The sequence below is a fragment of the Sphaeramia orbicularis genome, chromosome 22 (genome assembly GCF_902148855.1).
Source record: "Sphaeramia orbicularis chromosome 22, fSphaOr1.1, whole genome shotgun sequence".
NCBI classification, from domain to species: Eukaryota; Metazoa; Chordata; class Actinopteri; order Kurtiformes; family Apogonidae; genus Sphaeramia; species Sphaeramia orbicularis.
Window position 1 is genome coordinate 7,859,930 of NC_043978.1, and position 27,801 is coordinate 7,887,730.

Genomic DNA, 27,801 nt, shown 5'->3' on the forward strand with positions numbered 1-27,801 from the left:
GTCTGTGAGTAAAAATGTCAAAAAAACAAAACATAATCTGTCAAATACAAACTAATGTCAATAAATACATGGTCTTTGTAGTTAAATTGGTGGGTTACTGGTTTATTGTGCGTTTTACTGGTCAGTTCCAGGCCGTTCGTCTGCCCAGGACGTGGTTGGTGATTCTCTACAAAGACACAGAACAAAAGGAAACGTCCTGTTTAAAGGAACCGTCGTGGGTTGGCGTCTGGTCCGTCAGTATGGTGTGCGGTTTGGTACCTTGTTGTAAATCTGAGCGTTGAGTCGATAGGTTCTGTACTGGGCTTTCCGTCGCTCCTCTTCTCTCCTTATTTGAACCTCCGGCAGATTCTCATAGATCCTGAACAAACACAAACACCACGTTTGGAGCAGATTCAACTGTTCCTGCTCTAAACTGTCATGGATTCTCTTTCACTACTGGTACTGGCTCCAGCTCTGCCAAAAAGTCTGAACATGTGTCTGAACTCAATTTTATGGTTGTTGTTCAGGTGTTTAAGGGTAGCGGTCTACAGGTGTTTAAGATAAGAAGATAAGAAATCCTTTATTTGTCCCACAATGGGGAAATTCCAGTGTTGCAACACTCAGGACAGTGCAGAAAAAGTTCACACAGAAGGTTTTAAAAAAATAAATAAAGATGTGCATGCATTAAAAGTATGTACAATATGGATACAAATAAATAAAAGTGTCCGTTTTGTGTATTGCAAATGGGATTATTGCACCAGGTTAAAAGTGTTCATTGTAGAGTCTAACAGCAGCAGGAAGGAAAGATCTGCGAAACGTCTCTTTCACACAGCGAGGGTGGATCAGTCTGTCACTGAAGCTGCTCTCCAGAGCTGACAGAGTCTCCTGCAGGGGGTGGGACTCATGGTCCAGCATTGACTTGAGTTTGGCCAGGACCCTCCTGTCCCCCACCTCCCGAACCGAGTCCAGAGAACAGCCCAGGACTGAGCTGGATTTCCTGATGATCTTGTCCAGCTTCTTAGTCTGTGAAATTGAATCTGTGAAAGTGTAGCCGTCTGCAGGTGTGTAAGGGTAGCGGTCTACAGGTGTGTAAGGGTAGCGGTCTACAGGTGTTTTTGGGAGGTTTCCACTAATAAACAGTTGTGATGTTGTGTTAGAATCATAAAAATGTCTAATTCTACCTTTTCTCTTTGTTTCTCTGCTGTTCATACGTCACATTTTTCCAGACTAGCTCTAAACACAAACACTCATAAATACAGACGTCTTAGACTCTGTATATTTTAGATTAAATGTCTAAATCGGAGGCTTTTCTGTTTTTTCCGTATCGACTAAATTTGACGTATTATGGGTTTGTGTTTTTGTTTTGCTGCTGTATCTGAGCCAGAATCGGTTCTTTCTGTTGGACCTGGACTTTCCCACAGACCTGGATCTACTGGTTCCTCTGACTTTCATAAAGAACATGTGGTTCTTACTGTTTGGACCTCTGGACCATCTCCCTCCTCGGTACCGCCCTCCTCAGCTGAGCTGTTCCTGCACACACACACACATTACAGTTTAGAGTTCAGAGGTGGACTCGGTCCTGACAGGTCCTGATGGGTCCTGGTCCATACCTGCTGGTTTGGGGAGTCTCCCTGGTCGATCCCAGACCTGATCCAGTTCCCTGCTGAAGGTGGTCTGGAGCCTCCTCTGCTCCACCTGCAGAGCCAGACGCCTCATCCTCTGGTTGGACCTGGAGATGAAGCCTGGACGACGCGTCTGCAGCGCCTCCTGTGGACGAGTGGAGAAGCAGAGCATGTAGATGGAAGGTCTGGACAGATCTGGACCAGGTCCCACAAGGATGGACCTTAAACCTACTGCACATTCAGACTGAAATTTGACATTTGGAGTTCCAGACAGACGGTGATGATAGACAACTGTTAAGATCAGTGATGGGATCTGAAGGTTTTACAGATGAATCTGGTCCAAATGTTCCTTTGTTTAGAGCACAGGTGTCAAACATGCGGCCCGGGGGCCAAATCCAGCCCACCAAAGGGTCCAATGTGGCCTGTAGGATGGGTTTGTGAAATACAAAAATTACACTGAAGATATTAAGAATCGAGGATGTCAAAATCATTTTAATTCAGATTCCACATACAGACCAATTAGATCTCAAGTGGGTCAGAACCAGTGAAATGCTATCATATTAAACCTATAAATAATGAAAACAGCACATTTTCTCTTTGTTTTAGTGTAAAAAAGTAAAATTACATGACAATGTTTATATTAAAAAACTTATTTTACAAAAAATGTGAAAAACCTGAAATGTCGTAAGATAAGGAAATGCAATTTTATCTATTCTGCCTGTTATTAAATGTTTGGTGCGTTTGTAATTGTAAGTTGTAATGCACATGTGTGAATGATAAACTGATAATCTGAGGCAGAATACTGATAAAATTCCATTTGTTTTTCTTAAGACGTTTCTAGTTGTTCATGTTATTCAGATTTTTGTAGATGTAAACATTATCATAATTTAATTTCGTTTTTTTCACTTATTATTTTACTGGTCCAGTCCACTTCAGATCGTATTGGGCTGAATGTGGAACTGAACTAACATGAGTTTGACAGCCCTGCTTTACATGATTTTAGCCTCACTAGTGTTGGTTCTGTCCTGAAGGTTTTCATTTAGAGTCAGAGTCAGTAAAATAGATAAACCTTAAATTATGGTTATAAATAATCTGACCGTTTAGTTTTTCTGCAGCCTTTTTAAACTGGGCTGAACTGTTTGACCTCTAGTAGATGATCAGCCTCTGAAAACATTGACATCAGTTTCATAAACAGTGTAGGTCAGCAGACAAGTATTAAAGCTCCTGTAAAAAGAATCAGAATGAATGTTTCTGTGACCAAGACACTTTTCTGTTTGTTCTCATTTCATTCACATTAATGTCAGTTCAACAGAGCTCAGAGTTCTTCCACTAACGCTGCATTCACACTCATCCATGAATGTCTGTTCTACTGATGTTAAAGCTCATACCTGAACCAAGGTTATTATCATTAAAGAAAACTAACAAATGACGAAAACTAGAATTGAAAAAACATTTTTGTTAACTGTAATAAATAAAAACTATAATTAAAAGAAAAAAAATGATAACTGAAACTGTATTGTGTGTTTCCAAAACTAACTAAAACAGATAAAAATGACGGTCCGTCACTTGTGGTTTCCAGTCGTCTTCTGGTCCCCACTCTACCTGGAAACATGGAGACTAAAGTTGGGAGAAAGCAGCAGAGTCCTGTCTGGGATTTATCTGAATACGACGGAGAAGAAGAGAAAAGATACGACAAAACTAAAATGAATACTAAAACTAAACTAAAACTAAGCATTTAGAAAAAAAAAAAAAAGGAAAACTAATAAAAACTAGCAAACCTGCTCTAAAAACTAATTAAAACTAACTGATTTAGAGAAAAAAAAGTCAAAACTAAATAAAACTAAACTAGAAGGAAAAATCCAAAACTATTATAATCTTGACCTGAAGCCCCTCCCCCCTCCACCCATGAATGACTGTTGGAGGCTCCACTCATTCCCATCTTCATTAAAATAATCAACACTAATTACACATTGGACTAATTTTATACAAAAAAAATAGAGAAAGTATCATTTATTGTGTCTATGAGATTTTAAAGACCTTTGTCAGATTTAAGGATTAATTATGAATTTTAAGGAGAATTAAGGACTTAATTTAGGACATTTTAAGGCTCTGTGGAGACACTGATGACAGACGTGTTTGATTCTGAATAAACTCCTTCATTTCTGTCGTTACAAATTATAGAAATAGTTTAACGTAATTCTTCCTCTGCGAGGACCTTTAGTCGACCCTTAAATGTCCAGATTTGAACACTGGTGTCCTGCAGCTTGACTCCATTAATGGAAACTGCGGAGGTCATAACGAAGCAGCAACATCAGTTCAATCATCGTTAATGAGATGATGAACATTAACAGAATCCAGAGTCCACCTTAAAAAACACCAAACATCTAAAGTCCACTGACCTGGAGGGAGACCCGGGTCAGACCGGTGGTTTTGGTTCTGGGTTCAGGGTCCGGGTCCGTGTGCTGTGTCATAGCGGGCTGGTGGACTTGTCTCTGTCGGAGCGGTTCCCTCCATGGGTCGGTTCTGGTGTACGACTCGAACCAGGCCAAGCTCCGCCTCTGAAGCAGCCCGTCATCCTTGGGCTGGTTCTCCTTCCTGGACTCAGATCTGAGGTCGTCGGCAGAGATGAACCAAGACACGCCTGGAGAAGAAAACAACCCAGATGTGCAAACGTTAGGTGGACACATGAACTGGACTGGACTCAACAGTACCAGGGTTCAAAAGGGTCACAGAGGACGGCAGACGTGTCTGAACTAGAATTTTGGCCCACTAGTTTTTTGTTTTGGCTCTTTTTTATGAATCACAAAACAAAACAAAACAAAAAAAAAAAAGGTGGCCAGGCACAAGCCCCGCCCCTTATATGTATCGTATCTTATTTTGGCGTCGATCCATCTGATGTCATCACGTCTGTGTGTGTGCTGATGTCAGTATAGACAGACTTCAGCCATTATAAGCAAATGGGAAAAAGAAAGATATTAAAAATTTGAACTTTGACCTACTTTTCTCAAAATGTAATCACATCTATTCTGGGTCACTGCCAATCTATAAACCCACTTTGGTCTGAATTCAACCTATAGTTTTGCTGCTGAAGTGTGAAACAAACCAAGAAACAAACCAAAAACAATAGCCCTTGCCTCCCCTTCGGGGGTGGGGTAATAAAAGACAAGCACCCCAACACTGCAAACAACAGAAAAAATACAAACATAATGTGGCTGCACTTAAACATTCAGCCTTTAGTCCATACCAACGTTTTTGCACAGACGGACGGACAAACGGACGGATGGACAAACAGATGACAATACCCTGCAGTGAGGGCCGAAGGTAAAAACAACGAAAACAGTAAAAAAAAAAGGTCCAAAAATGTAAATCTGTCATATTTGTTTAAACTACCATTAGCAGCCTGTAAAAAGGCTATGACCAAAAATGGTGCAGATTAGAACCACCTACAACTAACGAACGAAAAACCAACCTGTTTCCATCCACACTAACACTCTGATCAATATCTGATTATTATTGATCATGTAAACAGTCTAATCTGATCTGCTTTATCAGATAACAGCAGTAATCTGATTATAATTAATCAGATTAACACACATGGATTAACCCCAACACTCCCACGTCTTCAAACATGTTTACAGGTTCATCTGATTTATTTAGTTCTGTTCCATCTGAACATGTGGAAAAACTATTAAACTGGTAGAAAACAGAAGTGACGTAGTTAAACAGGAGCGGAAAACAGTAACAGGAAGTTTGAGTCTACCATCACTACGTATGAACAAACTCTGAGAATAATCCAATAATGGAGTGAAACGGCTGAACCAGGGTTTTTCTGATCGTCGTATTTCTGAAGTGCATGTAAACGCATCAGATCTGATTACAATAATCTGATTACTTCATTAATCTGATTATTACATTAATCTGATTACTATGTTAATGAGATTTGAACAGTTACCAGATGTCCTCCGTGGTCGTGTAAACAGACTCGGTGGTTTGACGTCATGTCCAGGTCAGGGTCGTTTACCTTCAGGGTAGATCCTGTTGGGGCTCCTCCTCCTGCTCCTCCTCTGTTTCTGTGAACTCTTAGTGGAGCTCCTCCCTCCTCCTCCCCCCCCTCCTCCTCCTCTTCCTCTGTCAGCGCTGGACGAAGATGACATCAGTCTGGGAGACGGAAACGTGGTTCCGACGTCGCGGGTGTGGCGTCGAGTCCCGTTACTGACGATCTCCAGGTCGCCTGAAGGAAAATAACACGTTTGGTGAAGACGGAAAGAAAACTGTACTCAACATAGATATGATTTATTTATATATATATATATATATATATATATATATATATATATATATATATATATATATATAAATAAAGGGGTGGGGGGGCTGCCTACTTACTTAATATTAAAGTAATCTATAAAGGGCTGCCAAATTGAATAAAATAACTTTACATTATCTTTCAGTGAGAATTTGATTTTCTCCAAATGTAAGCGTTACATAATATTTTCCAACAGAACCTGATGAGTTGGAGGAGTTTTGTTCTTCCAGTTTAACAGAATTAGGTGTCTATAGCTATTATTATTAATAGTGGCATTTTGTAAAATGAAATTAATTCATTTATTTATTCAGGCTTATGTCATCTTTGTTGGCTAGAAAAACGATGGAAAAAAAAACATGGGGAACAATTGTGAATTGATGTGGCATGTACATAATGTTTTTCTATCAATAAAAATATAAAAAATAGAAGATGATCATTGCCTGGTTTCTCCAAACATTGGAAGAGTTACACAGTTTTATCTGCGTCAGAAACACACACAACATGATAAAAGGAAAAGTCACACCCTGGGCACAGAACAGACGAGACAGAAGAAAACAGATTCAAGGACAGTTTTTACCATCAGCTGTTGAACAGGCTTAAAGGGTTCAGTGGAAAAACAGAATGTGTGTGTGTGGGAGGGATGGGTTTATCTATTTAACCTGCTTTTATTCATATGTTTACAGGAGGTTTTATATATGATGTACACATTAGATGACACTTTTACATTTGGTTGCACTTGTTAAAATGACAATAAAGATATTCCATTCCATTCTAGACACAGTGAGACAAACCTCACAGAGAGCAACAAAGGATATGAAACTATTTAATAAAATTGTATGACGTTAAAAATAAATATATTCAACGGATGTGGTTGAAGAAGAAATGCTTAAAAATATTTAATCCCAGGTTTGACCAGAATCAGTTAGAATTAGATCAGATATTTTTAACATTAATGTAACAATGAATTTACAAGTGAAAGAATTTCAAATATATTTAAAATTGACCTCCATCCGTTTGTTTAATTTTCTAATTAGTGCCATTATTCTGACAATTTAACTAAATTCTCTTTCATTGTATTTATGATTCATTATGTACATTATGTAATAGGGATGTAAACAATTAATTGACTATCAATTAACTGTCAATAAGAATTTGCAAACTCATAAATGTCCATTTCTTCTACACTGCCTCTCCTCAGATCCATTTATTTTATTGAATTTCTGTTGAATGTCTTTAGTTCTACTCCATAAAGGTCATTGTCTGTTCTGTATCCAATGGTTCAATGAATCAGTCATTAAGGAATATGACATGATTTTTTCATGACGTGTATAAACAATATTTAGCTTTTATTCTTATAGACCCTATCGAAAGAGAAAAGTCAGGTTCTCAGAAAAATTGACACTTATCAATTAATTGTTAATCGATCAATAAGGACAACCAACTAATGATTAATGGATTAATCGATAATTTGCATCCCTATTATGTATTCAGTTTGATCAGACTTCAAACTACAGTTGAATGAATGAACCCACGCTGACCTGCTTGAATGCCTTTGTTGACCAGTTTGACAGTTTTCTTGGTTGTCAGAACGGTGGAGGGTCTGCGCTGTGATTGGACGGTGTAGGAGTCCATGTACGACGTGGAGTCAGCTGTGATCTGTGGATCAGTAAAAGCGATTATCAGTTCATGTGTCTGGAACACCCATAATGAGGACAATGATTCAACATCTGTACATTGGTATCAAGAAAAGCACTCAGAGAGCGCAGACCTCCGCCAAGGCAGATCAGTGTATGTTCACATTTTTTAAAGTGTACTTTGTAAATATAAACACTTTCATCATGTAATTGTACTTTTTTCAATGTAAAACATGATTATTTATAGGTTTTTATTTAACTGGTCTGAACGTGGAACCTGAACTAAACTGAGCCCTGACCTAGAAGAACCAGAACCAGAACCTTCATGTACTGCCCCTGATTAAACCCACACTGATCTGATGTTCAGATCCAGGTGGTCCAGGCCTATGTGGACCAGTACTCACAGAGGAATCGTCGGACCCGGTGGTCTCTGATGGGGTGAGGACAGGTGGGTCTTTGTGGCGCCCTCTCCTCTGGCCCCGCCCCTCTTTCTGCTTGTTGATGGCGGTGTACAGTTTACTGAGGCTGGAGCCGGTCTTCAGGTTCTGGACTCTGTGGATGCCGAAGGCTCGGGTCAGTCGGGCCGTGTCCACGGTGGACATGGACCCGGACGTGGTGGACAGCGTCTCTGACTCGTCTCTGTCTGCAGGACACAGGTGTGGACTCTGGGAAGAGAAGGTGTCCTCTGCAGGTTTGGAGGTCCAGGTCTGAGGAGGTCTCAGGTGAACTGGTCTGTGTTTCTGGTCCAGGTCTCTGTCCTCACCCTGAACCCTCCTCATTTCTCCAAACCCCTCGTGTCTGTGTTTCTTCAGAACTCTTAGGTCCTCCTCCCCAGTTCCAGGTTTCGGTTCTGTGGTGGATCGATGCTGCTCCGGTTCTGAACCCGTCCCGTCCTGTCTGGTCTGGATCAGGCGGGACAGACGCTCCAGACGCTCCAGCAGAGACGCCTCCTTGTCTCTGGTTGGACGGGTCTGGTCCAGGCTCCAGTGCTCACAGAACCTCTGCCACAGCTGGTCCAGGGCACTGAGCTGGGACCTGGACTGGAGGACGGTGGACTCCTGCCCGTCCTGGTCTGGCTCCACAGGGCTGTGATCCAGGACATGGACTGTCCGGATCTGGTCTCTGTGCACCTGAACCGGCTGAAAGACATCACTGCTGGGCTGTGGGTGATCCGAACCAGGGAAGTGGACTGGGCTGGTCCCCTGGTCTCTCCTGGACGGTGGGGGTTCTGGGAGGTTTGTTGAAGACACTGAGGTGAAGGCGTCTGTGGACGGACGAGAAGGCGGACCCTGGTCCGTTTGGGAGGGTCCTGCTGCGACAGAGATGCCTACGAGTGAACACAAAACACCGTCACTGACTGGAAACCTAGACAACCGGACATTCAGAACCGGACCACAGAAAACCCAGTTCCATGTGTTGAACAAACATCAGAACAAGGACACGTCCAAAGCCCAGTCTGACTCATTTCTTGGGGATCAGGTTAGTAAACTATACTGGATTTTACTTCATTTGATGAAAAAAACAAAAAGACATTTCTGTTGAACTGAACACAGTAGAGGGCTACTGTTTACATACACTGTATTATTATGATCCTTTATTTAACCAGGAAAAAAACTTGAGATTAAAACTATTTTTTCAGCAGCAGCAGAAGTTACAGACAATAGAGATTCCATCCATACATCTGCACTAAAATATACATAAAACACATAAAACTAAACCCAAACATAAAACAGTAAAGTAAAAACATTCATACCAAACACCATCAATAATTTAACCCTTTCATGCATAGTGGTCACTACAGGGGACAGTTCTTCTACAGCTGTCCTCTTATATATTCATGGATTTTTTTTCTTTTAGCTCCATATCAGCTGACACAGTGGACGTTTACGCACCATCCCATACACTGCAGTTCATACCATTACAGTAACTTTGCTGTTCTTTATAAACCTGATCTGCACTAACATGTTTGAGTGTAAATCAATTGATAATTGTTATTAGACTGTAAATTACAGTTTTTTTAAACTTTTTTTTCTTTTTGCATATTATCTCCATGAAGTGAGTAATAACTAGTATTAGAGTATGTTAAAATGTGAGAAAACATCCGATTAGCTGAATTAAAACTTTTTATTTCATAGTTTTCACACTTTTTAAATCAGTAAATACATTTTTCTTTGCTTCAAAAATGAAATGCATGGTGTCCAGCTGAGTGGACATTTTTGCAACTCTATGAAAAACAGGTCCATAAAAATTTCAATCGCATTATTTTTTTCCATGCCTAAAGAGGAATAAAAGCACTCAAAGAAAAAAAATCTTGATTAAGGTCCTCATAATTCATGCATGAAAGGGTTAAAAAAGGTACTAAAAGTACAACGATGTTCCAAAAGTGTCTCAAAGCACAACCAGTTTATTACCTCCGCCAAGGAGGTTATGTTTTTGCCAGGGTTTGTTTGTCTGTCTGTCTGTCTGTCTGTCCGTTAGTGTGCAACATAACTCAAAAAGTTATGGACAGATTTGGATGAAATTTTCAGGGTTTGTTGGAAATAGGATAAGGAAGAAATGATTAAATTTTGGTGGTGATCGGGGGTGGGGGGGCCCACGGGGGGGCCCATTTCCAACAAACCCTGAAAATTTCATCAAAATCTGTCCATAACTTTTTGAGTTATGTTGCATACTAACGGACAGACAGACAGACAGACAAACAAACAAACCCTGGCAAAAACATAACCTCCTTGGCGTGGGGGGGGCCCACAGGGGGGGCCACTGATCAGCCTTGGCGGAGGTCTGCGCTCTCCGAGTGCTTCTAGTTATTATTAATATTACTGTGTATCTAATTACAAATGTCTAATATTAGACCAAAATATCCAATTCAAGGACAAAATACTCCTATTTTGCTTATTTCTGAGAAAATTGTGAGAAAAGCATCTTATTTTAAATAAAGAAAAGTCCTTTAAAAATACTGTCTGTCTGTTTAACACTGGTTTTCTAAACCTGTCATCTGCAGTGTAAATGTCTGACCTCGGTCACTGCAGGTGTGTGTGTTTTACTGTCCAGCAAAACTGTGATTTGTAGAAACTAATAAACACCACATGAAGACAACGGTGAAGCCACAAACACTGTTCAGTACTGAATGGACTCTGTTTAAGAGGTTTTATGAGTGAAGCAAACGGAGGTGGATCAAAACAAGATTTCCCATAAAAATGACCATGTTCTTTTTATAGAACAGTAGAATTTAGAAATAAAAGGTGCGACTTTAATACAAACCTTCAGATAAAGGCCTGGTCCCTCCTGGAATATTACAAAAGCTAGAACTGTACAGTTTGTAGTTTTGTCATATTTATTATGGCTCAAACTATGCAAAAGAAAAAAAAAAACAAAACAAAATGACATGGGTAATGGTGAATGTGTTTTATTTAAGTGTGTGTTTTTATGTGTCTGTTTTTAATTTATCCTACTCTTCTCTTATTACTGAGACCTGAGGACACATTTTGTTCTTCATGTGCTCCATTAAATGAACGTCAATGACTGAACCTTGAACTATATTTCAGCCTCCATATTCTCTAATCACCGTCTAGTCCAGGGCTGTCAAACTCATGTTAGTTCAGTTCCACATTCAGCCAAGTTTGATCTGCAGTGGGCTGAACCAGTAAAATAATAACAGAATAATATAGAAATAATATCAACTCCAAACTTTTCTCTATGTTGTAGAGCGAAAACAGTTCATTTACATTATTAAAAGGTTTCCATCTACAAACTATCCTTTCAAACAATGGGAATAACATGAACTGAAAAAATAAGTGTAATTTTAACAGTATTCTTCCTCTGTTTATCATTTACACATGTACATCATAACTTACAGATCACAGTGGATCTACAAATAACAGGCAGAATATTGATAAAATTGTACTTACCTCTTTTAAGACATTTTAGGTTGTTCATATTTGTTCAGGTTATTCACATTTTTTGGGAAATTATATGTTGTTTTAGTGTAAATACATGAAAATATTTACATTTTCAAAGAGAAAAATTTGGAGTTGTCATTATTTCTGTGTTATTATGATAGTATTTGACTGGTTCTGCCCACTGGAGATTGAATTGAATGTGGAACCTGAACTAAAAGAATTGTTTATATCTTCAGTGTAATTTTTGCATTTCACAAATTCATCCCAAGGGTTGGACTGGACCCTTTGGTGGGCCGGACTGGTCCCTTTGGCGGGCTGGATTTGATCCCAGGGCCGCATGTTTGACACCTGTGGTCTAGATGTAGGTGGTCTTGTAGTTACATCGATATTGTTCCAGTGACATGTAACATGTAACATCATATGGTGTTGTTCATGTCTGTACACTGATGGCAGTAAAGAGACATTTGAGTTAAACTGCTGTACTTTCACTGTCACTGGAGAATGATGGGTAGTTACATGTTAGTAGGTCAAAAGGTCACAGAAATACCCCTGCATTCTCAGCTGAAACCACTTAGTGTCAAGTTAAAAATATGAGAAACGTACAGATTATTGTACAGTTTTCATTAGTGTTTTACATTATGTTCTGACTTGTGTTGTGTGTTTAACCCTTACAGACCCCAACGTCCACCTTTAACCCTTACAGACCCAAACGTCCACCTTTAACCCTTACAGACCCCAACGTCCACCTTTAACCCTTACAGACCCAAACGTCCACCTTTAACCCTTACAGACCCAAACGTCCACCTTTAACCTAAACCATCTACTGATCTAAACTGTTTAATACCTGCTGATCCACTAATCCTATCAACACATGTCAATAATTGGTGTAAAATGCAGTTCTTCCTCTTTTCATGGTCATCAGATATGACCATATTTGGACATTCAGAGGCTTCATAGTTACCATGGAAACACCGTCATCTTCTACAACACTGATTCACCAGTAAAACCCATGGAGTTGAATCAGTGACAGTGGATGGACACACTGGGTTTATGTTCAGTTAATGAGATCTGACTGAAAAAAATCGCTTTTTCTGCAGTTTGCTCTGCTTTTGATATAATTACCCTTAATTTTAATCTGAGCTTTTATGAACATCTTCATGATCAGTGAATTAAATATAGGAAAATACCTGATTTATACTGATAAAATAGCAAATACAGAGGATAATAATATAAGTAAATGGTGATGAATCACTTAAGAAATGTTAGATATAGAGAAAAGTTCTTTGGGAACTGACATAAAAGTAGCACTGGGTGTTTATGGGTTAAACTGGTGACAAAAATAACCAAAGGTTGAAAATGATCCTGAGTATTTACTGGAACATTTGGAGAACCAAAGGCCCTAAACGTCCTCTGTCCTTCAGGTTCTTCTCACCTGTGGAAGCCGGCAGCTCCATCGTCTTCAGCCTTTTACTGTAGATTCCCTCTGTGTGTCTGATGGTGACTCCACGGTCCACACCTGGATCCAGCTGACCCAGGACCTCGCTGCTGAATGGAGGAGGGACAGCGTCGTCTGAGCCTGGGGAGAACAGAGCGCCGCCTGGTTAACTCAGATAAAGTTCAACCAGAAGAAACATCCTCCTGAATGATAGAAACAGGTTAAACAGATGCTGCCAAGGTGACCCAAATCCTTAGGTTTCATGTGTGAACAGAAAACGCTGTTAGCTCAAGTCCCCGTCCTCGTCCACCGGGGCCCCAGCTCTTCCTTTGTCTGGCTCGGCCCCTGAACATGAATAATTAATGGCTGCGTGGTGTCTGTTACAAAGGACCAGCTGCTCCTGAACAGGAGGAGGAAAGGGGAGCAGAGCCTCCTCATTTATCACCCATTTAACTGACTATCCTCCTCTGGAACACATCACATACTTAAATTATCAATTCATTTTTTATATTTCCTGTTTCAGCCACTTGCAGGAAACAAAAACCTGTCAACAGTGGTTTTTTCTGAGTTATTTTACAAAGATTTCCAACAAGTTAAAATCCATGACACCATCCAGGGATCCAAGCCCATGGTTCCAAAACTGCACAGATCTGCCTCAAAGGGGCGACAAAGACCACAGGGAGTGTCTGAGGTCAGTTTGGAGAAGTTCAAACAGAAGAACACATTTATATTCAAGGTGAATAAAACTAATAGGGTCAATTCTGATCATTACTCAACAGGCCACAGCCCTGTGACCTCTAACCTTTAACATGTGACTTATATATACATACATGCATGCATGCATACATACATACATACATACATACAGGGTGGGGAAGCAAAATTTACAATGAACATTTAGTTGTTTTTTCTCAGCAGGCACTACATCAATTGTTTTGAAACCAAACATATATTGATGTCATAATCATACCTAACACTATTATCCATACCTTTTCAGAAACTTTTGCCCATATGAGTAATCAGGAAAGCAAACGTCAAAGAGTGTGTGATTTGCTGAATGCACTCGTCACACCAAAGGAGATTTCAAAAATAGTTGGAGTGTCCATAAAGACTGTTTATAATGGAAAGAAGAGAATGACTATGAGCAAAACTATTACGAGAAAGTCTGGAAGATACTATTAAAGAAGAATGGGAGAAGTTGTCACCCGAATATTTGAGGAACACTTGCGCAAGTTTCAGGAAGCGTGTGAAGGCAGTTATTGAGAAAGAAGGAGGACACATAGAATAAAAACATTTTCTATTATGTACATTTTCTTGTGGCAAATAAATTCTCATGACTTTCAATAAACCAACTGGTCATACACTGTCTTTCAATCCCTGCCTCAAAATATTGTAAATTTTGCTTCCCCACCCTGTACATACATACATACATACAACACCCTCCTGTATGTAGTTACTGTTAATACACTTAGGTTTTTTAATTGTAAATATACTTATTACCTCCGCCAGGACGTATTGTGATCGCTTTGCTTTGTGTGTTTGCGTGTTTGTTTGTTTGTTTGTTAGCAGGATAACTCAAAAAGTTATGGACAGATTTTCATGAAATTTTCAGGAAATGTTGATACTGTTACAAGGAACAAATGATGAAGTTTTTTCTCATTTACACATGCAGTGGATCTACAAAGGCGCAAAACATTTAGTAAAAGGCAGAATAATATTAAAATTACATTTACTGCTCTGAAGACATTTCATGTTCATATTATTCAGATTTTTTGTGAAAAGATAGTTTGTTTAATGTGAACATTTTCATGTAATTTAAAGTAAAATTTGTAGTTGTCCTAATTTTCAGGTGATTATAGTGTTTTACTGACTGACCCACGAGACCTGGAACCTGAACTAAAAGGATTTAATTTAAATTTCATTCAAAAACTCATCCGACACGGTGAATTGGACCCTTTGGTGGGTTGGTTTTGGCCCACGGTGTAAATGTAGCATAAATATTTTATCCTGTGAATGAGACAATAAAAACCCCATGTTTTCTTTCAAAGTTAAAAACACTTACACAAACCAAACATAAGCTGCAGGAAAGACTAGACCTCAAATTAAAACTGTAGCTGGTGTTCGTTTTAAAGATGTGAGTGTATTTGGTCGTCAGGGAACCACAACCATCTGCCTCAGAACAAATGTTTCATTTTCTCTGACAGATGTGTCTGCGCTGCATCTAATCAATATGAAATCTGCTCTGGGCTGGGTCCGATCTGGTCTGATGTGGTCTGATCTGGTCTAATGTGATGACAGACCACCTGAGGTTCTTCAGATTGAGTCTTGTGTCTGTACTAAAGCCCTAGTCTGGTTTACAGGACACCACATGTCCTCTGTCCATATGTGTGTTTGGATTTAAGTCCTACTCATTGTGACAGAACAACACCAGAACTATTGGCAAAAAAGTTTCAACAAAGACAGTTTTTGTGTGGATTTGTTTATGTTAATGCTATGATTCACCTCTGAATGAACAAACAGACAGTGAATTCTGTAATTTCCCAGTTTGGGATACATGTAGTCCATCCAGCCATCTATCTCTTCCCTGATGCTATCTTATACAGATAGTTGCAGAATCCTGTACTGGACTGAACCCAAACTTAAACTATATTCTGATGTAAACAGCCTCCTCATGCACAACAGTCTTATATCCTGTGTACAATACCTCATTCCTGTACATGTATTTTTTCCCCTGCTGGTACTAGTACAAATTATTTCAAGAATCAAACTATGGAATGTTGTTTATTGTCTTCTATGAGTGGTTTAGTTTGTGTGTCTTTAAATGGTCCCAGAGGTTTGAACCTAATTCCAGATCCATAGTGGGTCACACAGACCTCTGCAGTCATAACAGGGTTATGGTTTATCTGTCCGTCACTGCTGTTCAGGACATATGGTTACAGTCTGATACTTTAGGATTCTGCTCCATCTAATGTGGTCCAACTCAGAGACACTTGTGTCTTTTTGTTTTCTGATCAGATGATTAAAAATGAATTTTACAAATGACTGAAACTGTTTTACCGTCTATATAAAAACATATAAACTCAACTTAAATTGACACATGCAGTATTTTCACCAAATTTCTGACATATTTGATGAGTTTAAAGTGGCAGCAGGCTCAGTGTGTCCTGCTTCATTAGTCTGATTGGTTGTAGGTCTGTGAATCTAAAAGGAACTTAAAGGTCCCAGACTAATTCACACAAGAGGATTAGCACTGGATGGAATCGCTGGCACAGGTTGACTTGAACCTTTCCTGCTGGACATTCGTCTGTTGTTTTGTTTTTTGTGACTCTACTGTGTAAATGTTCTTTTCTGAAAACTCAGGAACAACTATCTGTCCCAGAAACTGCACATGTCTTTTTATCAATGCACCACAGAAACCATCCTGCCGTCCTGCATCTGTGTGTGGTATTCCAGCTGCACGGCAGCGAACAGGAAGGGGCTCCAAAGGGTCCTGACCACGGCCCAGAAGACCACCACCCGCCCCCTTCCTTCCCTGGAGGATCTCTACAGTTCCCACTGTCTTAAGAAGGCACAGAATATTATCAGGGATGGAACCCACCCTGGTTTTCCACTTTTGAACTGTGACCCTCTGGCAGACACTGAAGGCTGGCACAAACCGTCTAAAAAACTGTTTTTATTCCAGGGCCACAGCTATGCTGCATACTGCTGGACATTAATATAAGTGTGGAATGCTGAATGTTGCCCAAGGGTATATGATGATGTTTTATGTGTCTTTTAAACTTCCAGTGACACTTTTCTATTCCTCTTTTTACATATTTATACCATCAGGGTTTTTCTTTCATATTTCAGTTTTTATATACCATCATTGTGACACTTCTGATGAAGTAGGAAGTAGCTGAAACTAGTAAAGCAAGTAAACAAACAACTACCCCTGTCTTGATAAAGGAATTATCTGCAATAATTTTATATACATTTCTACTTTTATGACACCTAAAGATAATTGCACCTTTCAATTTCATTGTACCTGTACAACGACAGTAAAGACACTCTATTCTATTCTAGTCATCAGGAGACCCCTGACCCCACCTGCAGCATCAACCCCCAGCATACAAGGCTTGGACTGAGCCTTGTACGCTGGACGTCCCCCTTGTATCCACCCCCCAGACTCCATTACAGGGTCTAAACCTGCTCTTAAAGCCTAAGTCTTTAAAATAAACTCCAAACTGGTCTGCTGTGTCTATTTTTATTTGTGACTTGCTGTTCTGGGATCAGTTGGACCTGTGTGGCTGCTCTCCATGGAGGTGTCCGTAGACCAGACGTCGGTTTCAGTCTGAGGGATATAGAAGAGCTCTTCACTCCCCCGTGGTTTATACGGCAACAGGAGCGGGACCGCTGGAGGAACAAATGCACAGATGTTAACAGTCTAGAACAGGTGTGTCAAACAGGCGGCAAGCGGACCAAAACTGGCCCGTCAAAGGTTCCAATCTGGCCGGCAGGTTGAATTTGCAAAAGTTACACTGAAGATATTAACAATCAAGGACATCAAACCAGTTCAGGTTCCACATACAGACCAATGTGGTCTCAAGTTAAATAATAACCTATAACCTTGGTTTAATGTGAAAAAAACACGACATTATGCCTATAAATTATGACAACTCCACATTATTCTCTTTGTTTTAGTGTAAAAAACCAAACCTATTAAATTAAGAAAATATTTACAATTACAAACTACCCTTTAACAATACATTATGTGTTTTATTTATTTTTAATAACTTTGTACGGTGACCTTGAGTGTCCTGAAAGGCGCCTATAAATAAAATGTATTATTATTATTATTATTATTATTATTATTATTATTATTATTATGATGATGATGATGATGATGATGAACAACCAGTCCATAAAGCCCATGTATAAATAAGTTGAGGCATAATATTGTTAAAATTACACATTTTTCTGAAGAAGTTCTGTTTTTTTCAGGTTATTCGCTTCTTTTTGGTTGGATAGTTACTAACTATAAATATTTTCATAATTTAATGTAATATAATTTAATTAAATTAATAATTGTATTTTTTTACACTGGTCTGATCCACTTGAGATCAAATCAGGCTGAATGTGGAACCTGTCTGTTCTATCTGGTTCTTTTTTTTTTTTTTTTTTTTTTTTAATTAAAGGATCTGAATTCTCTTCCAAGTACCTGTTGGACAAACCCACCTGGTGTTTCCATGGCGAAGGGCTTCGGTGACACCTGGACGGAGGTTGTGGAGGTGGCGGTGGTCCTTTTCTGAGGTTTGAAGAGTGAAGAGACATCCGTCCTCCTGGACCCTCGTGGTCTGAGTTGCTCTCTGGCCTCGTTCCACTCCGGTGGACTGGACAAACCCACACCCTCATCCGGGCTGGAGACGGACGACGAGTGTCTGAGAGGGACGAAGACTTTCCGAGGAATGACCCGGTCCTGAGTGGAGATGGTGGTGGACACGCTGTGATCGGTGGCCTTGGGGGACAGCGTGAGACGGATGTGTGACACGTGACCCGTTCTGGCCCGGGCCTGCTCTGGACCAGGACCAGAACCAGGACCTGAGGTGTCTTGGATTATTAACTTTTCTTCTCTTTTCAAAGACGCTGCGTTTCCGTCATCATTGTTGTTCAAACCCAGAGAGGACGAGGGAAGGTCTTCGTTGTGTCCTCCTACGGCGTCCTGCCTCGTCCGTCCTGCTGCTGGATGAGCGTTCAGGAGGTCGTCGCTCGGTGAAGACGTGGATCCTGGCTCTTTGGTCGAGTTTTCTTCAGTCCATGTCGGTGGAAGCTGCCTGTGAATAGAGCTGACATGAAAATTATGTGTTAGACAATTAACCATCAACTAAATTTCATAGTCTTTTTCTGTTTATGTGATGTATGAGAGTATCAGTATCAGAGTTTTAATAATAGTTTATCTATAGACGAACAATAACAGATGACACAGAACAGGGCTGTCAAACCCATCTTTTATATAACATGGATTTTATAATCTATATTTTATTCAGCCACAGAATCCATCTTTTGTTGTTTAGGACTAGATTTAGTTTATGTCTATTCTGCTTTCTTGGTCAGGTCACTCTTGATAGGAATTTTAATCTCAGACATTCACCTGCTTAAACAAAGGTTAATGTAGGATTTTACTGTTTATTGAAATACCTATCTAATCAATCAATCAATGCATCTTTTCTCATTTTATCTTAATAGTGTCAAACTCCAGATGACAGAAAATGACACTGAAATAAGACATGTCCGTTAGTTTCTTCCATCTGACATGAAGGTGAACATGTGATGACGTTGCAGACCTACCCGTTGGCTGCTGCCAAGGCGGGGGGGCTCGGATGCAGCGGTTCTGCAGCTGGGCTCAGTGGAGGTACCGGGGAGGTGGAGGGTGAAGGGGAGACGGAGCGTCTGCAGGTGGAGATGGTGATGGAGGTGAGTGCTCTGGTCCTGGGGAGGGTCACGCCTTCTCTGACGGCAATCTCTCGTACCCGCGCCTCAATATTTTCAGCAGATGGGTTGTGAAGGTGCCCACTGGAGTCTGAGGTTTTAGCAGCGACGCTCTCAGACGGCTGGATGTCGTTGATGGAGGCGAACGTCTCCGCAGGATGAGGTGGATTGTGACTCCTCTGGTCTTTAACACTGGACGCTGCACTGGCCTCTGTGTCTGAACTACTTTGGCTCTGAAACGGAACAAAACAAAAACCAAGGACAGGCTCTAAGTTTTCTGGTTAAATAACTGAAGCACCACAAACACAGCAGTAGAAACAGTTCAATTTGTTCAGAAGTTTTCCATGCATGAAGGAGATGAAACAAAACCTCAGAAAAAGCTGTGTTTCAACAGTAGATTTGAACACTTTTCACACATTTACCTTCAGACTGAGAGCTGTACTGTCCACACATTGGAGGCAGACGTTAAAAATGACAGAAAGATTATGAGAAATACAAATATGCAACTGCGGATGGACATTTAATTGGACAGATGGTCCCCTGCAAAGAACATATGTTGCTGACCTGTGGAGGGTGTTTGCTTTTTTTTGTTTTTTTTCCCTCCGATTTCTTTTTCCCTGGTCGGGACTTAAATGGTTGGTACTTATATAGCGCTTTTCCACACTTTTATGGTGCCCAAAGCGCTTCACAAAGCCTCACATTCACACTCATACACCAGTAGACAGCTGCTGCCATGCAAGGTGCTGCCATGCCCTACTGGGAGACATTTAGGGTTCAGTTTAGGTTCAGTGTTTTGCCCAAGGACACCTCAACATGTGGACAGTCAGAGGAAGGATTCGAACTGCCAACTGAGCCACAGCCGCCCTCCTGTACACGCATGTATGGGTAGGAAAAATATGTATAAGACCAGAATTGTGCAATATGTGTGAGACTGAACTGTATGTCAAGGCATTGTTCTAATAAATGTCAAAAAATAAAATTACAAATAAAAAATTAAATGTTGAATAGCCTATTTGGTTCTTATTTGGTTCTTATGATTACTGCTCCATGAGGTGTGATGTAACAGTTTCTGTCAGTGTTTTTTTTTTTTTTACCTTTATAGGGTTTTTCAACAACAGCTCTCTCTTGATCTCTTCAATCCTCCGTCTGTCTTCTTTGTCCAGCTCCAGTGCTTCACACTGCAGTCCTGATATCACGAGTTTAATCCACTCTGGAACATTCAAACACACGTTAAACCTGATGCTGGTACAGTTCAACCGAAAATGCAGACTGATATTATTTATAAAGCAAATTAGGAAAATATGAGGGGTTGATTTCAAAGCTGGAAAAGTAGCTGGACGATCAACAGTGCTGGTTGGAGATCGCTTCAAGATGACACGGAATAAAAAAAAATTTAAAAAAAATGAATACAGACACTATAAAGTCTATGAATAAAAAGGTACTTTTGTTATGTGTTGATAAATACTATTGTTCAATAGTGTACATAAGCATTTTGATTAATAACTGAGGTCAGTTTTACTAGCTGTACACAGAGGGTACAATAGCGCTACTAAAATAAAAAGATGCTAAAGACATATAGTGAAACATGATCCTTTAAGTTTTCATTTGTCATCGAAAACTTAAAACTTTCACTTTACACTTCCTCACTTTCTCTGTTTTATTGTTTTTGTACTTTTATTGTATTCATGTATGGGTCTTTTTGTTTTTAACGCCGTGAAGCACATCGCTCATCTTAGGTTGCTGTAATTTGCTGGATAAATAAACGTAGACGGACTGACTGATCAATAAACGCACACACTTTGGTTCAATGTTAGGTTTGTTCTGCACATTTGTTAGTGTTACAAAAATTAGTTTCTCCCAGAATAACACTCAAACACAAAAAGCTTACGTCACCATGTTAGAAAAAGTAACCTCAACTTCATTTTCAAATCAATTTTGGGATTTTAAGGCTAAAAATTCTGATAAAATTTTTGGACTTGGATCTTAAAATTTCCAAACAGTCAGAGGAATCTTGTATATAAAAAAAACACATACTGAAACTTGAGATTCGTTAACAGTGCTGTCCATGTGTTTTACTAAACACTGACATCACCTAAAAGGCTAACGATGTTCATTTTGTCTTCTGTTCATGCAATTATACTTTTCTTTTTTCTTTTGTTCAGACAAGGTACGAAACTGTCAAGTGGGTAACATCTAAAAACTATACCTTGTCTGAACAAAAGAAAAGTATGCTGGCATCACCTGTTTATATTATATGTACAAAAGCAGAGCAGATATCTAAGGGTTCATTTAGATTTTATTTATTTAACCAGGTAGGTTGTATGAGAAACAGTTTTTCTCTCCTTAAAAAGGTGTTTTTAGAGCATCTACTGAGACTCAAAGTACGGAGGATGTTGACTATACGTTTGTGGTTCTGGTCCACATACCGGTACGTCCTGTCCACTTGCTGCTCTCACCTCTGGCCTTGCTCTCCTCTTGGTCAGTGGTGCTGCCTGTGCTGGACACCATGGTGGCCGGAGACTCACTTTGCAGTAATTTGGCCACTCTGACCGCCAGTGAGCTGTCGCTGCTCCCGTCACTCATCCCTCCCTGGTCGGCGTCATCGGGGACGGACGAGGAGGAGTCGCTGTCCAAGGGTCGTCCCTGCGCGGTGGGTTTCACCTCGTTTGGCGGCGTGGGGGTGGAGCTGAGCTGATGTGTACTTGTAGCTGGTGACGGGTTGGTGACGGGGGGCTGCGGTGGTGGTGCAGCGCTGCAGCCCTCAGGCTCCGCCCTCCGGACCGACTTAGACAGAACGAGGGACATCCCTGCGCTTCTGCTGACCACGCCGCTCTGCTGTGGGACGCGTGCAGCAACGGAGGTCTGGGCACTCGGGTAACCAGGGCTCCCCGGTGAAGGTTCCCCACCTGTGACGCTTTCCCTGGGTTTGTCCGAGGTCAGCGCGGAGTCGGATGAAGACCTGGTCCACAGCAGAGAGCGACGAGCTGTGGGGTCTTCATCAGCGGAAGAGGAAGGGTGGGGGTCATCCTGGACTCTGCTGGTTTTCTTCTTCAGTGACAGAAACAAATCGGAGGCTGCGGAGGACCTGGATGAAACCACGCTGTCGGCCTGAGTCAGTAGTTTACGGATCTCCGACAAGGCAGTGGAGCTGACGAAAGAATCCTCTGCACTTTGTTCCAGACTTTGTTTCCTTTGCAAGTGAGTTTCCAAGTCTTTGTCCACACATCTACTCTTGGTGACCAACCAGGGGTCGGACCCAGCTTGGTCTGCTGGCTGGATGGTGGTCTGGCCGTTGGAGAAGTTGCTGCCCTCCTGCTGTCTGGGAAAGGAGGATTCTGAGTCCGGTTGATGAGCCTGTCTGTGGTAACTCCGATCCACTGCAGAGTCTGATAAAGGAGAGGTTCTGGTGGGCTCTGGGACCGGGACTGGAGCCAGACCGTCCAGGCTCAGGGGGACAGAGACACTGGAGTCCAGAGACAGGACACTGGACCTGGAGAACTCTCCTTTATGTAGACTGCCACCTGCAAATACAAAATGAGTTAGAAAAATGAAAACTGAAGTAAAACATATAAACAGAGTTGTAGATCCAGTCTGTTTTTGTTTAACACTAGTCACTTTTTGCACAATGAGGGTGTTTGTGGAAAAAGAAAATCACTTTGACACGGTTTAAATCACATGACCTTCAGTTTTACAGATGGACTTAAAAAGCTGAGATCAACACTTGCACAAGTGGATTAACCTGGATGGAGCATATGTTGAAAAATAAACAATTTTAACCATTTTATCCAAATGCCCTTTTTCCACGAACTACTTTTTTTCTTAACACACATTCCAAGTAATTTTAATTTTTAACTTTAATGGTTTATTTTATCCCACTACTATAGTATAAACCAAATAATATTTTAACACACCAGTGGGCAAACATTTTAGAACACCTCGTAAACTGTCAGAGTTTTCCCTCCCATTCATTGATTTCGTTTCTTTTACAGTACCTTCAGAGGGCAGAATGCTTCTGGTTGGCGTCCCAATCGATCCTTTAATTGTAGTGAAATCACTAGGAGAAAACTCTGGCTCTCTTATCGGTCCTCTGGGTACAAACGGAGTCAAGATTGCTGAAGGAGACTGGTCAATGCCCAGGTTTTGGAGATACAACTACAAGAAAAATACAAACACAAGACACAGCAGAATGAAAACAGGTCTATTTGTGTATTATGAGTCACTGAATGTCACATGTACTTTGTGTATTTTACAGTGAAACTGTTTTAATGTGGCTAAACCTTTGAGATTTTCTGCTGTGAAACATGAATAAAATGATAAACACTTTCAATGGTTTTCAGTTGAATTACCGGGATTCTTTCTTCAATGTTAAACTCTTGAGGCCGGGGCTGAGGTGGCGGTGTCAACACTTTGGAAGTCCAGTAGGGGGCGTAGTTGTCAACCTCTAGGCTCACCACAGAGGACGCTCCTAATTTCTGTCCTGAGGTGTAACTGTCTTGGGAACTCGAGAGCGTCACGTCGCTGAACTGACCGAGGCTCATGCGAGGTAGGACCGCGGCACTCGGCTGCTGAGGCTCGTCTTCTGTTCCGTGACTCACCTCCTGCTCCGTCTGCGGATCTTTCTTGACAGACTTAACTGTGCTGATGGAGGAATGGGACTGTGAGCGGCCGAAGGGAGAAGCCGACAGAGGCGCTGCAGACCCTGTGTTCTCCTTTTCACTGGGAGCACTGCCCACTGCCTCCCCTCTGCGTGAAGATGAAGACCCAGAGGGAGCTGTGGAGGTGTTCGGTGCTACATTCTGATTGGTCGCACTGGAAACACTGGGTGACTGAGTGAACCTGCCGACATGCTGACTCAGGATGCGATTTAGTGTGTCCGACACCGCATCGTATGCTTTCTTTTTAGGTGAGACGCCACAAAACCCTTGTAGCGCCAGGCTGTCGAACAATGAAGTTTTCCCTGAACTCTGATTGGCCCTCCAAGCGTCAACTTTCTGAACGTAGGTAAGGCTTGGGAGAGACTGGACTTTAGCAGAGGAGGCTTCTTCTGGACTTTCTGCGTCAGGGTGATGGGCGTCTGCAGACTGTGGACAGACCCCTGCGCTCGACTGGTACGAGCTGTCTTTGTTCGAGTCGATGGCTGAAAGGTGCCCAAATCTGGCCTTGACATCAGATTTGAGAGGAGCCTTGAAAACACCAGGGGTGGACTGTGACTGAGGAAGGAAACCCAGGTAGGAGCCGTCGATTCCGGTCTGGTTCCCTGAGGACCAGAGCTCTTGTACTCTGTGAGACCGATCTACTCCTGCAGAAAACGGCCCCGTCCACTTCGTACTTGATTTACCTCCTGACGTCTCTGTTTGAGTTTCCCCTCGTGTTGTGGTGTTTTTCTGGCTTTTAACCTCGGCCCTCTGAGCCTCAGACAGCAGATCTCTGTGTAAAGCCTCAGTCGTGTCGTCAGGTTGGGTGCCACGGGATCCCGTGGTGACATTACAGACCTGGGACACAGCTTCTTGTGACTCGATGGGGTAGAAACCTCTGTCAGTTTGTCGTGTCAGCTGCGGGGAAACCGAGGCTTCACCTGGAGGCCCTTCTCTCATAACCATGCTGTGGTCACTGTCTGCTTCACTAACTTGTCTATTTTTCGGCTCCTCACATGTAGATGTAGTCCTTTTCACAGAGGTCTCAGAGGAGGAGGAAACGGCACTGCTGCTGCTGCTTAGTATGCCCACATCTTTCTGAAGAAGCTCCAGAAGGTGCTGAGCAGGAACATCTTTACTCAGAAAAAAAGTGTCACTGTCAGGAGCCTCTCCTACTGGTTTATTTATTTGATCGGTTAATGTCTCCATGTCCTTGTCTTCGACTCCCGGCTTGTTCTCAGTGGTTCCAGTCAGCGGGGGGGAAACCCTTTCTTCTCGTCTGCCTTCATCTGGTGACAAACTGTGCTGGGACAGAGAGCTGCAGCTGCTCCCTCCCTCCTCAGAAAGTCTGGCTTCCTGGGCCAAAGCACGCCGAGTTAATGAGGGGCACTCCAACGCTCCCAGGGGTGTGAAGTGCAACTTCTCAGATATCATAGAAACATCAGGGTATGGCCTTGAAACAGCAAATAAATGAAAAGAAATGTTATGAATGTTCAAAATTACAGATGATAAGAACAATTTATAAACAAATACTATTGACTTGTATGTATTTTTACCTTAATGGGGCAAATTCAGCATCACTTTGTTGGAATAAAGAATATTCAGTGAAGTTATGCTCCCCTCCAGAGTGTGCAGGCAGCAGGGGAAGGGCTGGAGAAAGATTACTGTCCTGAAACTCTACTAAAACCACAAAATGGTAAGGGTTATTAACAAGTCCTATATACAGCCAGTCCATTACTGTTAACAAAAACTAACAAAAATAATAAAAACCAGGCGTGAAAACACAAAAATCTAACTGAACTCTTTAGAAAAGAGAAAATTCACTGAAAACATTGTGTGCATGAAAGGAAAAATAAATGAATTAATATTTCTAGAGTATTTAGTTGAGAATCTAGTAAGGAACAGATGTTTCCATGTGGTTCTTATACACAAATGCTTTATTCATGAATTTACAGAAAATATGCCTAAATCTGTTCCAGATTCAAAGATATTTGTTATATCGTGCAGCCCTAAAAGTATATTTTATATTTCACATACATTCTGTAATTCAGACAATAATGCTGCATTGTTTGATAAAACAAACCAAAAACTAAATCCAGTATTAATCAAATGTACTCACCTAACTGTAAAGAGTTTCTCCCTGTTTGTTCGTGGCTGCCATGACTTTCAGATCCTGGTCCAGATTGTCCAACAGACTGTCTCACATCTTCATCTTCAGGCAACTGAGGTGACCCAGCCAACCTCTGTCAAACAGACGATTAACCATTTAACTTATAGTGAGCGTCCACATGCAGTATTTAACACGGGTTAAATGTTAACCTGAACATTTTCAACAAGCGTTCATAACTACTGAGGAAAATACAGTATATCTATATGGAATTATCCATCAATGACAATGCCTCAAAACTCTCAAACAACCTGCAGAGCACACAGGGCAGCACCGTCATCAACACAATGAAACACAGCTGTGCCCACCAACAACAGGATACAGGTGTGAAACTCCTGAACTGAATGCCTTTAAAGACCCTTTCAAGATCATTTTTCACCAAATTAAAGTAGTATTTGGACAATAATCTTTTTCTAATTCTAGGATTGCAAGTAAATATAAATGGCAAATTAGCCAAAGAGCATCAGTAAATATCAGCCTTTTGACTGATATCAGTTAATGGCAGTGGCCAGGGTTTATCTCCTGTGCTACAAGTTACTTCATGAATTCAAAGATAGGCTTTAAAATAGCTCAGCTTTATATATATATGGAAATAAATATTTAACTATTGTTCTTTCTTTAATTGGTTTAACAGTCAGTTAAAGTCAGATTAAAGCCATTTCAAATGAGTTCTGTGAACAAAGTTTAAATTTTTACTGTAAATATGCAGCAGTTCCAAATACCACTTATCTAATTTTCCTGATTACTAGAAATCAGAATCAACCCTGAAACAGAATATATTGGTTGAGCCCCAAACTCCAGTTTTTCAACTGAAAGGAAGAAATATGGCATAAATATTCAAGTATGACAATTTGCAAAGCATCAAACAGAACTAGCTTCTTTTTGCTGTTGTTTCTTACACCACACTGCAATGTATTTACCAAAATAAATCATGCTAATTTTCTGCCTAATGTTCCCTTCACCTCGTGCTTAAACTTGTTGTGTGGGAAAAGATTTTAAATTGTCAAAAACTGAAGATCTTAAAGTCTAAAAATCATGGCTTTTAAACTCCTGGAGCTGATGAAATCTCAGTGCAAGCTGCTGAAGTGCATCTCCAGAAATGAACTCAAAAAATGCCTTAGTCGTTCGTTAACATGTTTACAGCTCAGCTACATGCAACAGGTTATATTACCTTAGTTGGACATAGTGTGGTCATTAGAACTAATCATCAAATGTCCACATTGAGTTCATTCAACACTGAGAGCAGGGGTATTTCACGTAAAAATGAATAATGTAAAAATAAATACCGCTGTTCGTTTGACAGTTGAATCATTAACTCTAAAAGCTAACACTTAGCCTAACGTTCCTCATTACCGCAAAGCGTTAGCTAGCTAGCTGTTCGTTAGGGGTACATTTGCGTGACGCAGAATTATCTGCAACATATCGAAAGGATGCACAAAACCTCCACCGATTTTAACGCCATGAACAAACGCAAAGGTTCGCCAATTACCCGTAGAGAGTCCATGCTGATGTTGTTATTGCTGTGGCAGTTTTTTGTCCGCCACTATGGGCGCGCTTCCGCCTCCTGGTATCCAAGGAGCGTTGCTATGAAATGTGAAAGCCGGAAGTCACGTGACCAGAAAAGCGGGTTGTTTTAAACCGAAGAGCGTGAGAAGAAAAT

General features: G+C 41.0%; 1 protein-coding gene across 4 annotated transcripts; it reads right to left on the reverse strand.

The window, feature by feature from the left end:
• Positions 1-78: 78 nt before the first annotated feature.
• alms1 (ALMS1 centrosome and basal body associated protein) lies at positions 79-27,732 on the reverse strand. Of its 4 annotated transcripts, none has more exons than XM_030127044.1 (19): positions 27,631-27,732; positions 26,094-26,217; positions 25,531-25,651; positions 23,687-25,427; positions 23,333-23,492; positions 21,797-22,861; positions 20,435-20,550; positions 19,200-19,573; positions 18,090-18,697; positions 17,154-17,267; positions 12,873-13,016; positions 7,946-8,868; positions 7,446-7,563; positions 5,623-5,832; positions 4,001-4,242; positions 1,590-1,746; positions 1,452-1,509; positions 259-358; positions 79-166 (listed from the first exon to the last, which is right to left on the reverse strand). In XM_030127044.1, the coding sequence occupies exons 1-19, from the start codon at positions 27,643-27,645 to the stop codon at positions 122-124; spliced, it is 6,435 nt and encodes a 2,144-aa protein (XP_029982904.1). In that variant the 5' UTR covers positions 27,646-27,732; the 3' UTR covers positions 79-121. The 4 variants fall into 4 exon arrangements, with proteins under 4 accessions (XP_029982904.1, XP_029982901.1, XP_029982903.1 ...); XM_030127041.1 differs by having other exon boundaries at positions 18,090-18,685; positions 20,435-20,556; positions 21,779-22,861; XM_030127043.1 differs by having other exon boundaries at positions 7,946-8,850; positions 20,435-20,556; positions 21,779-22,861.
• Positions 27,733-27,801: the final 69 nt, after the last annotated feature.

Coding starts and splice junctions, on each gene's coding strand:
- alms1 (XM_030127041.1), bottom strand. Junction 19,574..20,434: donor TGTTGAAAAACCCTATAAAG/GTAAAAAAAAAA, acceptor GTTCCGTTTCAG/AGCCAAAGTAGTTCAGACAC. Junction 17,268..18,089: donor CTTCGCCATGGAAACACCAG/GTGGGTTTGTCC, acceptor TTGTTCCTCCAG/CGGTCCCGCTCCTGTTGCCG.